General features: G+C 45.6%; 1 protein-coding gene across 1 annotated transcript in view; it reads right to left on the reverse strand.

Annotated features, from left to right (window-relative positions):
- Positions 1 to 13,980, reverse strand: part of NR3C2 (nuclear receptor subfamily 3 group C member 2) — a gene marked incomplete at its 5' end in the record, with an annotated part of 94,237 nt that overhangs the window by 926 nt on the left and 79,331 nt on the right. The window contains one exon of the mRNA XM_082482456.1: positions 10,352 to 10,509. Coding sequence (XP_082338582.1) covers positions 10,352 to 10,509 — 158 coding nt within the window. The remainder of the gene's footprint in view (positions 1 to 10,351; positions 10,510 to 13,980) is intronic.

Raw genomic sequence — 13,980 nt, forward strand, 5'->3', positions numbered from 1 at the left:
CAAACCTCTAAGTTCTCTATTTTGTAGCGGTGGTTAGCACCACACTTTTCCTTTCTCTCAGTGGATTAAGCGTAATGCTGAGAATTTTAAAGGTAAAAATTTCTAATTAGCTCTTTGACGACGGAGAAGGACGCTTCGCTCTGTAACACCGCAAGTATGGAGTTATCTGTGGGCACGGAACCGCCTCCCCGAGCAGAACAAACGCCGCACCTCACACTGTGCCATGGCACTCCTTTGACTTCCACTGGACACACCAAAGGTTGTCACAGGTGAAACCGTATCACAGTTCTCCCAAACAGCAGCCAACAGCCTGTTTGTAATCCTAATAAAGGTGGTCTCCAGCTGTAAGAGGAATGTGAGCTGAAGGACTAAATGGCATACAGGTGCCATGAGCTTTTTTGGTGTGTGAAAAAAACAAACAAACAAACAAAAAAACCCAGTGTGTCTTCAAAGCACTAATAAATTTAGTCTGACTTCTTCTACCTTGTCTCAGGTGGTGGTGTTCTCATTTGTCAATTGCAGAGCTTCATTTTGGGCTACACATTATGGGAAACTTATTCACACTACAAGAATGAACATTAATTTTGGCTTCTGAGCATTTTAATTTGTTTTGTCTCTTGTTTTGTGCAATTTTCTCCACACAAAATTGCAAACTGCAGCTTATCTTTGCTACAAACCCAAGATGCCATTTGAGCGAAAGAACTGAGAAGAGATGACCAGCATACAGGTGGTCACTGCTCGAGGAATTACTTCTGTTTTAATGATAAAAATATGGCAAAGTGATCTCATGGCTCAACCTACATGCATGCAGGCTTTGGCTGGGCTAGTTTTACATAGTACTCTGATACAATGGAGGAGTACTTGTTCATGACCTTTAGTAGCAAAGAGAATGTTGTTGCTGAACTAGGTTTTTTGGTTGCCGTGATCTAAATGAACATCCTAAAGCCTTACGGGATGTTGGACCTGATCTTTAAGAAAAACAGCACAAGTCAGTCAAGAGGCAGAGGCAAGTCAGCTGCCGAGACATCCGTGAAAGAAGTGCATCTAGGTTTCACTTAGCGCATTCATTTCCATTGCAGTTCACCAAATTACTGTGTTGTACAACTGAGAAAAACCTAGAGCCTCTGCTGTTTAAAAATTCAAAATTTACGCACAGCTGAATTTTGGTGCCTTGTGTCCTTGCAAAGGACTCAAGCCGCTTCTGCTTGTGCAGTTTATCAAACACAAGGTTGCTGTTTCAGTTCTTAACACATAGAGTTGCACTCTGCAGTAAAGCCCCTGTTAAAGCTAGACTAAATAAAAGTGGACTTCCCGAAGGCAGAAAAGGATATGAAGAAAAAACACAGGCAGCAACAGACTACCGTCCTGTGGCACCGTACCTTATCGCTTATTTTCAGGGCTTGCACAGCTGTTCTTGTGAACATATAAGCTATTTATGAACAACACAAAGTGCTGAGATCACCCAAACATGTGACTTTCTGCTCTTGAGCACTACACGAGTCTGTCCGCTGTTGCTTAGTTCATTCCCGATGATCTGGCATGTCATGAGGCAACGCTAATTAATTAAACAGAGGCAGGCTAAATAGAGTAGCACAGACAGAATTTGGTTTTCAAGGGAAAAAAAAGCCAATGTTCAAAGGTTTACTTTACCCATTAGGAGGAGGTCGTTTCCGCATATACTGTGTGCCAAAAAATATTCCAAACGTAACACAAAACCAAAGAAAGTGAAGGAAACTGTCTCTTGGTATAATCACCACTGCCTCCTCCCTGCCCGCCTCATCAAATACCAGCACCTAAGCTAAGCCTCGCACCCCGACACGACCTTCACAACGACCCGGTGAATGTGCCGCTCTTCCTGAACGCGAACACGAGGAGTTTCCCATCACTGACTGCGAGTGAGGGGCTTGGGGTCATCTCTGCCACGCTGCCAACCATCCGCGCTGCGCTGACGGCTCTCCCTCCCCCAGCCTGCCTCCCCTCGCTCCCGTGAAACCTCTGAATGCACCGAGAGAGGTATCACAGAAAAGCCTACGCGGAAACTATTAATTCTGCCTTCTTAGCAAGCTTTTAGTTGTGTCAAGTACGTATGTACGTCTGGTGAAGGTGTGGACAAAAGGGGAAATGAAAAATATTAACGTTCCTGAAAAGCGCATAGTCTGTTCTATACAGTAAATGAGTTAGTTAGCAGTCCAGTGGGGGGAAAAACCAGGATGTGATCATGGATACTATCATAACGTAGCACATTATGACTCTCACCACAGAGGGGAAAGGTTAAGTTTACACAGCAATTTAGAAGAAAATACCTAGAACCTCCTACCATGTAATACTTTGGTTTGGAGCCTTAAGGATAAACTATGTATCCTATACCTATTTAGTCTGCTAAAACTTTTGTTCCTCTCTTTCTTAAGCAAAGTTATCAACTTTAACATACTTGACAACAATCAACCACTTTAAGAAAACAGGAGCATTGGGAAGCACACCGCATGTGTCATGAGGAACACGGGACCGCGGGCAGCATCTGTTTAACTGCAGCCTGAAAAGCTGCGTGGCTTTTGGGGCTGGGGAAGTATTTCCAGCGCTAATTTAGAACAAAGAGGAATGAACGTGGGAGAATGGAAGGCCAACTCAGAGGTACTAAAATGTAAACAGTATGAGAAGGTCAGCTAGAGAAGGCTGCCAGGCCAAGAACTGGGCCACGAGCAGTGCTCTTTTCTGCAGGCATCTTCTCAGACATTTTCAGAGGTACCATCCCCCCGCCGGCCCGGCAGCCTGGGCATGAAGAGGCGCTGAAGGGATCCAAAACTCAGGTTCCACAGGCAATGTTAATTTTGAAATGTCAGTACCTGCCTCTGCATCCCAAGCAACATCCACCTGATACAGCTCTGATTTACAACAGGTAAATAATTTAGCTAGTCTTTTACTTTAAAAGAGAAGTTCCCTCTTCAGTAAGGAAATGAAATAATCGGCTTTCATTTGTAACACATAAGGTCTGTCGTTGCCGGGACAGTGACTGATATGCCATAGGTAACAGGTGAGGTAACGCAAGCTATCCAGCACCTCCAAATCTGGCTTATGAATTTTCTAGATCAAATATACTTCTGATTGTTCTTCAAAGGCTTGTAAAATCCCTGTGCTCTAAGAACTCCTGACTACATTTTACCTGACCACTTTTACCCTCTACTTCTGGTAGTTTACATCGGAAATGCTGACACCTCCTCCAGTAGAGCACCGTGGAAGGGCAACTCTAATTAAGCAGTATGAATGAAAGCACCACTGTTTTCACAAGCAGTGCTACAGTGACTAGAAACGTATTTCCTTTTACAGTCTCCAATTATTTCAGCTACTGAAGCACCCATCTGAAGAGCTCCAGCTTAGCAGACCGCAGACGGTGCAGTTAAAGCCACAGCTAAAATAACGCTTATTTCCGCGGGATGCAACCAGGACGTTGTCCTTACCGATTTAGTAGGGAGTTGTTCGGCTCTCTTTGGAGCTGGCAATAAAACATGGCTCGGTACCTCTGACGGCACTGCAAGCCTCCCTCCGCACGCGGGGGAACGGGGTGCCGCCAGCTGCCGGCAGGCAGTGCTGGGCTTTGGCCAGCTGGGTCCTGGGTATCCCCCAGAACGGAGGCTGCAGCCTCTCCGGGCGGGCAAACACCACTAAATAAATTAAAACGAGCTGGGTTGAGGGGATGCAGACACACAGTATCACAGTATGCTAGGGATTGGAAGGGACCTCAAAAGATCATCTAGTCCAATCCCCCTGTCGGAGCAGGAACACCTAGATGAGGTTGCACGGGAAGGTGTCCAGGCGAGTTTTGAATGTCTCCAGAGAAGGAGACTCCACAACCTCCCTGGGCAGCCTGTTCCAGTGCTCTGTCACCCTCACTGAGAAGAAGTTTCTTCTCAAATTTAAGTGGAACCTCTTGTGTTCCAGCTTGAATCCATTACCCCTTGTCCTATCATTGGTTGCTACTGAGAAGAGCCTGGCTCCATCCTCATGACATTCCCCCTTTATATATTTATAAACACTAATAAGATCACCCCTCAGTCTCCTCTTCTCCAAACTAAAGAGACCCAGCTCCCTCAGTCTTTCCTCATAAGGGAGATGCTCCACTCCCTTAATCATCTTAGTTGCCCTACGCTGGACTATCTCCAGCAGCTCTCTGTCCTTCTTGAACTGAGGGGCCCAGAACTGGACACAATATTCCAGATGCGGTCTCACCAGGGCAGAGTAGAGGGGAGGTACTACACAGGTCAGAATTACCACGTTCGTGTCACCCAGACCGCCGTAAGACATGACAGCTCTTCTGCCGGCCAGTGGATCAGCTGTTAAGCTATAACCCTTCACCACTTCAGTCATTAATGATGAAGCTTTCTCTCCTCCCTACCCTACAGACTGTGCTGCGTTTCCACATTCTCAAGGCTACAGAAGTCTTAGTGATTCTGACATTTTTACTTAATCAGTCTTCGCATTTGTATGCTGTATTAAGCACCTCTGAGAAATAGGAGTATTAATCAAACATCGTTTTCTGTTATTAGGGTGGGGTTTCCATAAAATGGACTTTTTCACCCATACTGTTCTTCATAATTAAAAAAAATGAATCCTTTTATGAAGTCCCTGAAGTTAATACAGTTACAGTGACCTTCGAGCACTTGCAGAATTTTTACAGCAAAAAGAATTGATTTTAGTTTGGCAGTCTCACCATGTCCTTGTGTTTCCAGAAACTGGAAGAACTGTCTGATTTGCCAGGGTGCATGTTTCTGTGCTCAGTTAGTTTTCTGACTTCCAAAATCTCTCACCATCTCCGAGTGTGGTATGAAAGCCCACAGTCACTTCTCTATCAGGAGCATCTTTGCGATTAAGCCTACTGATACAGCAATTAAGAGAGCAGTAGGGTAACAACACAATGCTGAGTAATTTCTTCCTATTATTAGCTACAGCTATTACTGTCAGAAACCTCAGTGTTCTCGCATGAAAATGACACTCCAAAAAACTTTCTCTGTCCGCTTCAGGAGTGGGTCTCAGCCCGTTTGCTACGGAGCGGGGGTGTGTTGGGAGGAGGCAACCTTGCAGCTCTACACCATGCAACTGCGCAGCCTTGGTGACTGCCTGCGCCCGGCCAGGCTCCCTGAAAGGACAAGCTGCTGCCCATCAGCTGAGCAGCGGTGTTTTGCCTCGTGCTTTCAAAAGCTGCGTGTTTCAAACTGCGCAGGAGTCGGGAGCCTGCTGTCCTGTTAAGGGGAGGAGCAGCAGCCGAGACCAGCCAGCCTTATTGCGACCTCCTGCTTTTCCCCCTTCATGCGGTGCATACCGATCCTGCTTCACAACGGGTAAGGTTAAGGAAAGCCACCAGCTGCCAGGTCTTGATTACTCCATTACTACTATATTCCTTTTTGTTCCCACTCCTATGAAAAGCCCATAATGTAAATTAATTATTTACTCTGAGGGCTCAGAAAGTAAATTATTTCCCCCTGGGATGGGCTCGCAGGCTGATTCTCAGAGGTACGGATGTCCTTTGGTGCCACAGCAGCTAATTCCTAGCTGCTTATGGAATCTTGAACTCTAACCCAAAGAGTAAAACCAGAGTAAGAGTAAAACCAAAGAGTAAGACCAAGGGACGAAGCCTTCGATTACACCTATGCAGTGTATTTACCTCATGCTAGCAAGGAGTGGATGAAACACGCATGGATTAGGCACTACCAGTATCTGACCAGAGCAAACGCAGAAGCAGTTCTGCCTCGACAGGTGCACTTATCTGATTTAGGAACTGCACTCATTTCTTTAGGTTTTCTTCATAAACATGTGCACACTGAAACCGCAGCGCTTGACACCTGGACGTGACACAGAGGAACCTGAGTTGAACTCATTTTGCATGCTTGGAGGGTGCATGCAAACCCACAGTATCACACCCCAATGAAACATCCTCTGCCCTCATCCAGGGTGAATTTTGAGCCAAGTCTCCCTTGCTCTTCTGGCGACAGTGGCCGGGTTCTGCCCTCCTCCACCAAACACCTAGTGACGTGAAGAAGAGGTCCAACCACCACAAACCGAGCAAGGCAACCCTCAGAGTAGCCCCCCATTAAGAACCTGGGAATCAACTTCGCACTTGACAGACGCATGTTAGCTGCTGCACCACACACCCATGCACACTCTGACATCGCTGCTGCTTTTGTAGGGGCCACACCGGGAGCAGGGACTGGATGTAGCCTCTGAGTCAACAGAGAAAACGCCTGCTTGGAGAATTCAGGCACTGGGACTACAACAAGGCTCCAAACAGCTCCTCAGCTGTGGGACACAACTTTGGCAGATCAGTGGCAGGAGTAAGTGCACCCAAAGGTGTTGGCAACAGCTGAGGGGCTCATCTGTGGCTTCGTCTTTGTGGGATTAAGCACCTGCAGAGGCACATTTGCAGCCACCGCAGCGTGCCTCGCAAACCTGCCCCTCGAGGATCCGTGCCCTTCTTCCCACCGTCAGCTTTTTCAGCCAGTGCAATCCTAGCGCTCTCAGCCTATGGAAAGATCCACCTCAGCTATAAAGTATTCCCTTCAGGAACCATAAAAAATTAATTATTCAGCAGCATGAGCCTTAAAGAATTTATTTGTGTTTGGCAGAAAATATCAACAAGCAAATGACAGTGCAGTGCTCTGCCTTGCCAAGACTAGGGGAAGGTTCACATTAGGGTTTAATGTCATGGCACCTGAACAAAAGCCCTCTTAACTCAAAGTCTGTTTAGTATCAGCCAGATTGAAACCAAATTCAGCTTTTGTTCTGCAAACCGCCTAACCATACACTACACTCCCTATATGAAATGAGGCTTGCCATGCAAGATACAACCCCGCCTGCCAAAGCCAACAGGAGATGTTGAGGAGGCTCCAAATGAAGTTTTTGATACCATGTGTAGTACATCTGTTTCTAATGTTCCTGCATGCCATTTGCCTGATCACATAGCGTGGTTCACCTACGTCCAAGCGCTGCATGTGCATCTCTCCCCGAAATGCCCATGGCCATTCATGGGCACAAGACCGAAACCTTTACGTAGAGAGGTCGGTTTGCGCTTGCTACGCTACGGTTCTCAACACGTAATGCTGCTTCATGAAACGATGCACGCAGGCCAGCCACAACAGTAGAAATACAACCCCTGCAAGAAGGAAATATGTTGATTACATTTCTGCCCTCGGTGCTCCCAGAAGACACCCACGCCGGGGTCCATCCACAGGAGCAAGGCTGATCCACAGCACAACAGCAAGTAAATGGCAGCAACCTACTCCTCTACGTCGTCTCGTGCCGAGGGAGAGGAAGGGCACGCTGCGTAACCAGACTGACGCCGTCAGCCAGCGCCTGCTGCATCAGCAACCACCGCTTCCACACAGCATCATGCAAATAAAGAGCATTTCGGTGCACGGCAGCGGTGACGCAAACGCCAGGGCAGCCTGCAGGCACGCTCCTACGGCCGAGCGCAGGTGCGTGCATGCACGTGCGTGAAACCATGTTTACCTTGTCTGCCCGGGATGGGTTTCGATCTCTTTATTTTTCGGTCGCACTTTTGGTGCTTTGAGGCTTTATGGATCATTAAATAAAGTTGCTGATTTTTTCAAATACTTAAGTGCCTATCTGGCCTTCTTGAAAATTTTTTTTTTTCCCCCCTCACCTCGGCACTTTTCTACCTGCACATATGTTCACTGCGTGGATGAATGATTTAGTATACTGAGCAATGTAAAACCACCTCGTTTGGGTTTTTTTTTTTCTTCCTCATATTATATAAGCCAAGCAGACTGTAATCTGATATTCCCATGTGCTTTATTTCACATAGTCCTCCGAAAGACTACTTAAAAATGAGGTCGATGAAAGCAAGTGTGAAGGTGCAAAGGAGCAGTATTTTTATATTGTTTATGGCTACACTCAGGTAAGGCGAAGTCCGCGAATGACGAGGTGCTGCTTTGATCCGATGGAAAAGCTGGAGGCAGCAGGAGGGCTGAATAAGCATGAATTCTGCACCGGTCCCTTCGGGCTTGTGCTGCAAACGTCAGTGCTGTGGCTACAGCAGCATGTAAACACGGGGCCTCAGCACCAAATATATTCTGATCCTCTAAAATTATAATGGAGTAAGTTAAAAATACATAGGTGACAGCTGAAAAAGTGTTCCTTCTATACTATGGAGTCGAGCAGAAAATTTGCATTTACATTGATGGAATGGAGAAATTCTGCACTAACAGGCAGTGGGGGGGGAAGAGTAATTCTCACCGCTCTAAATTTATTCTGATGGCTTTCAAAAACCAAAAAAATCAGTTTTAAAGAGGAAAAAATAAACAAGTGTCTTTGTTGAACAAGTCTTCAATATCATCTCTGAAAGGAAGCACTGTTGTGCAGACAACCGGCCTTTTTAACGGAGAATGCTGACAATGGGACTTTCTTTAAAAAGTCCTTTGTAACAAAGTGCTCTATTAAAACAAAAGTAATGTAAAAATAGCTTAATTAAAAATTAAATAAAATGCAAGAGAGCAGCCTGCTTCCTCTAGTTAGCTCAGCTCCCAATGGTTAACACCGTGTTTTGGAAAATGTCTGTAGGACACGGTAGCATTCGCAGCAAGTACAAGTCTGTCATCCAGTCACCTTAACCACACAAACACACCCATTTAAATAACAAATCATAGACACTACCTATTCTGAAGAGGATTAGAAAACTCCATAAATGCAGGGGTTTGTTATGCTGCCCTGAGGTTCAGATGTGAATATCTTGCAAATGATTTTATCACCCATCCCCTTTCTTTCCACTAGAACGCTACAGCTTCCTTGGCTGGCAGGGAGCAAGTGAAACCCGATCTCCGAAGAACGAGCTGTTACTGCAGTACTGATAGTACTCTCCCTGCCTCCCACTAAGATTTGCAATGTTTTAATGAACAACAGAACAATATTTGAAAAATAATTCCATATGTACATTCTGTAAACAGACCTCGGGCTCTTATACAGCTTTGACCTGAAGTGCACTGTACTGTACTGTTTCTACAAAAACCCAAATTTAAGTCGAGCACTAAGAAGTACATTTACACGCAGGCTCTGAAAGCAAGTGCTGTAGGTTCTTCATGCAGCAAAGTTACTACCCTGCCCACCCAGGATGGAGGAGGACAGTTTTCTCCTTTGCTGCAGCTTACCAGTTTTCAGTGGGAGGTGACCCAGTTTATCATTATTTCACTGGGAAGTGACCAAGCGCGTGCTGCTGGGCTTCAGTCTCTGCTCACAGCTCCCCTGCTCTCTTGTACCCAAACACGGCTACAGGTGGATCTCGCTGTCCCCCTGAGTCTCCCGTCACTTGCTGCACTGCGGCGCAGCTTCAGAGAGGACGGCCGCCAGCCCTGACGGCCCGAGGCGAGGGGCTGGTGCCCAGGGCGCTCTCAGGGAGCACTGGGGAAACCCCCTCGGCTTGAGGAGACCAGTACAGCTGGGTCACTGGCTTCCACCGTGGGGACTCCAGGCTCCATTACGGAGAGCGTGGGGATACAACCCTGCTGCTGCTCAAAGTATCTGGAGAGGTAAATCTCTGCACTTACCGGTCGCTCCCAACCCAAGAGCTCAATGCTACGGATACCCCTTCCGAAATCGCGAGCTGGTCCCACGCACAACCTGCCACAACCCTTCAGAGTCATTCTGGGCTGAGGCACCAACAGCCTGGGTGTTTTGGAACTAAACTTTTAGTTTCCCATATCAATCATCACATCTCACACCTGACGCATGTAAAACAAACACCTTGCACTGGAATGAGACAGGGCAGTAGAAATAACCTAACAATACAGTGAATCTTATACTTGAAAAGCTTCAAATACCCAAGATGGCTCCAAGGTCTTAATACACCTTTTAAAGTCATTATTATTACAATCCCAGCTGTAAAAGATCACCAAATTAATTCAACATATATTAGCACATCAGGCACGACAGATGCATGACACACTACTCCGGCACCTTTCCTTGAGAAGCAGCTCGCGGGATACTCTGCGTGGCACACTCGCGCTGTGTCTAACTTAGGGTCGCAGCTAACATCACTTCTCCCGCTGAAGAGCCTCTGACCCCACTAATAACTCTACTGACCTTAAGCGAATCATTGGAGGAACACACTACCATTTAACACAGGAGCAGGCAGCAGGACCCAGCCCTTAATGACTTATATTTTCTTATTTTACTTGGCAGTTATCCTTAAATTCATCTGCTAACAACTTCTCTCAGATGTTCCTTTAAAAATAATTCTATTTTTTTTTTTCTTTCTCCCTGTTAGTCAACACAATTAAAGACTATTGGTTTACCTTAATGGAGAGATTTTTGCTTAACTTGTCTGGACTCCCTGAGGAGTTATACTTACATCATGCATGGAGTCAAGAAGTTTAGTCAGTTGGTAGAATCTCTGCCAGCTTTGCCCAGAGTTACTTGGACATTTAGTTACCATCTTCTTTAGTTCTTTAATGTAATTTGCCCTCATTTCTTCAAATGCAGCTTGGCTTTTGAGACCATCCTTGGGAACTGTCATTGAAAAGACAGTCTTACATTAATATTAACTGTATTGCTTATTCTTTTGATGCGCATACTTAAAAAGTTACACTAGTTAATGGATGAAAGAAGTAAACCTTTAAGCAAAGTCCATAATTTTACAGACATTGGTAAGGAATCAACAACATCATACAGACTTTCAAGTGATTCAAGCATCCTTTCCAGATCTGTGATTGCAGAAGTTGTGACAGAGGACAAGATAACATCTCAGAAATACGACACATGCTAACCTCATGCTGAAACTGTTTTTAATACAACCCAACCACAAAAAAAAAAAAAAAAAAAAGGCAGATGGATCAAGGATATTTTTTTAGAAGTTGAAGAAGTGATTTACCATTCTTGAATGATTCCCCACACTTGGCAGAGGAGGGGAAGGTACAGAGTTACAGCTGTTATGTGCAGAAATGCTAGACCAAGTGACACGTTTTTATGCCTTCAAGTAACATCTAAAATTTCTTTGTTAGTAAGCATCTGCCTAACACCTAGAACAAACAGAGCCATTATTTTGCATGAAACAGAAGACTATTTTCCAAACAGGCATCCTGACCCAGTGTTTGACCACAACGTACAGTTGCAAGCATTTCTAGCATCCTATCAAAGTTCCCATCTGCCAGAGGGATCATTTCACAAATAGTCTAAAAGTAGAGTTTTCTGATACTTTTTACCGTGACTGATACCAGAAAGGCTAATTACAAAAGCAGGTACAATGTTTTCTTGACACTGCAAATACCCTTGCACTCCAGCAGGTTCTGCCCCAAACAGGAATGGCTTACAGGACTGGATCTCTAAGAAAACCTCAAAAAAGGTTATTAAAAACATTACACAAAACGTTCTGGTGTTTTAATACCCGGATTGGTTGAATGCTGCTTAACCATTAAATATTTTTCTACACTGCATCTCTTAATGCTAATCCACAGAAGGAAAATAAAATACTCCACTGTACAGGAGTGAGTTTGTTTTCTAAGCAAGCCAGAAAGCTATGTCAGAGTAAGCTAAATGGGAAGTTACTTATTAAAAAAGGAAAGAAAAAAAAAAAAGGTTATCTTCCAATTTAGCTTACCCTGACTTAACATCTTGACAGAAATTGTCTTGTTCACCCATTCCCTTCTCTTTGAAATCCTGTGAACTGCCTTCTATCCCACTTCAATCACATCATAAGCATGTAACAACCGCCCAAATGGCTCCAGAGTAGAAACTTTAAGAAAAAGCAGCAGTATCTTCTATCACCAGTATCTACCGGAGCAATTTAGCAATGGAAAACAAGGAGGAGCTCTACCGCCACATGAGCAGCAAGGACTTTAGACCATCAAATGCCAGAAGTGGGGGCACAAGGAGGAATCTTCAGAAAAAGCCTAGGAGGTAACGCACCAGCCTGCCTACCACTTGGTAAATATTATATACATAATATTTATTTTTTAAATTCTAGCTGCCAAATCTCTCAGTCAGTCAGCTGACAGATAGAAGAAACTGTCTGGAACAGATATAGAAATTCAGTTCAAGCTAATTGAATATAGGGACAGCAATCAAGATGAGTAAAGCCGTCAGAGCACACTGTGACCCTTACACAAAATGCACGGGCTTTACAGTTCCATTAATATTTGCAGGCCTATCTTCCTACATGCTGCTTAAAGACTGTTAGAACCACTATTTCTTTGTCTACTACTATGTATTTTACTGTTCTGTCTGAAAATTATTATACCATCACCCCAGCCAGATTATTAAGAAAGAAAGAAAGACCACAAATAAAGAGAACTCAAGCAAAACATGAAATTCTGGAGGTTTGCCCAGTGTTTCTGATTTTACTTATTAAATGCAGCAATGCTTCTGGCAAGCTCCCAAAATCTATGGTCTGTGGAAAGCAAGAAAACAATTGAGTTGTAATGTGTGGTTTCTTCCACATGTAAATGGAGTGAAACTTCCTTGATGTGGTCATCATGAAAGTTTCAGAATAACTTGTACTCTGCTCATCACACTATTCAATAAAAAATTTTAAATGAAAACAAACCTGGTGTTTTCTTTCCTAAGGCTTGTATCAAGGTGTAATCATTCAAAACCAGGTTTGCTGCTGTCACGTGACACTTCCTGGGTTTTATCACGGTTTTCATTTCTATTTCACTCTCCTCTCTATAACGTAAATATCCTGATCCTCCCAAAACAAACTATTTTTAGTAGGTTTTCTAGTGAGCGTGGTGTGTGTTTCAAAGGGACACAGCTCGCTGAAGTTAATTGGCCAGGCTGATCTCACCTCACAGATTCTCGTAATAACTCAAGGCATTAGTTAACATTCTCAAGTGGGCAGAATAATAAATACCTAGCTTAAAGAAATTTTGCTATCTCTTTAGAATGCATTTAGGCTCTTTTTCTAAAGATTCTCCCCCTTTAGGGCTCATTAAAAAGCAGCAGAGCCAGATATCCAATCCAGACACTCTCTCGTGAACATTTTGGGAGCTAGACCCCCCCCCAAGCACATCCACGTTACACACTGCTAGCTGCTTCTGGAAAGACAGCGAGTGACAAACTTCAAAAAAAGTCCCCCAGGGGTACCCTGGAGCACATCAGCTCCCCACAGTCCCAGTTTCACCAGGAGACCATCTCCTTGAACCCTGGGCAGAGCAGGACCTGTGGGTCAGACCCTGCAGGGCAGGACATGAAGTGATCCCCAGCTGGCATCATCTCTCCTCGTCCTGGGGAGCTGGAATGGCTTCAACAGGAGGGAGGGAGGGAGACAGCCCAGCCCAAAAAACTTACAGCCCCAGGAGGTTTCTGTTAGCAGATCCAAATCCCCTCCAGCCAGGACAGGAACTGCAGCTTCATGTCCTCCTTCAAAGGCAAGTACTCTACACACAGAGCTACGGGCTGGGTGGGACTGGCGAGGTCTGAACGAAACGCACCGCTGACACCGTCCCACCACCTCGCCTGAAGGGGTTGCCACTCGCCTTTGCTGGATGCAAATTCCTTCATAGGCACCTAACTCTGCCTGCAGCCAACGTGCCCACACCACGGCTGGGGACTCAGGAGGCTCCTGCATGTCTAAATCTGCTGCTGCATCAGCCCGCTCTGGCATCCTTTAGTGGTTTTGGCGATAAGTGCCTTCCAGCGCTGCACAACCAACGCCTGTCGCTTGCCATTCGTTTCTTCTCTCAGCTCGCTGGGGCAGAAGACAGGGTGATGGGAGAAGACAGCCGGATCTCAAAGGGCACGCTCGGCTCCGCTCACCACAGAATGGGGAGACGCTCCGTGCAGCGTGAGCCCAGGCAGTCCCCGGCCCCGGCAGCCACAGGCGTGCGTCCTGCTGCCGACAGCTTGCAAGTGAATGCCAGAATAAGCGCAGCGGCCCCTTTGATCTCCCGCTGCTCCTCCTCTCCCTGCACAAAGCCCCCACATCCAGCCTCCTTCTGCTGGGGGAATTCTTGCCCGGCGAGTTCACTGAAGTGACATCATGAA

Source organism: Vanellus vanellus (assembly GCF_965231255.1).
Source record: "Vanellus vanellus genome assembly, chromosome: 4".
Classification (NCBI taxonomy): domain Eukaryota; kingdom Metazoa; phylum Chordata; class Aves; order Charadriiformes; family Charadriidae; genus Vanellus; species Vanellus vanellus.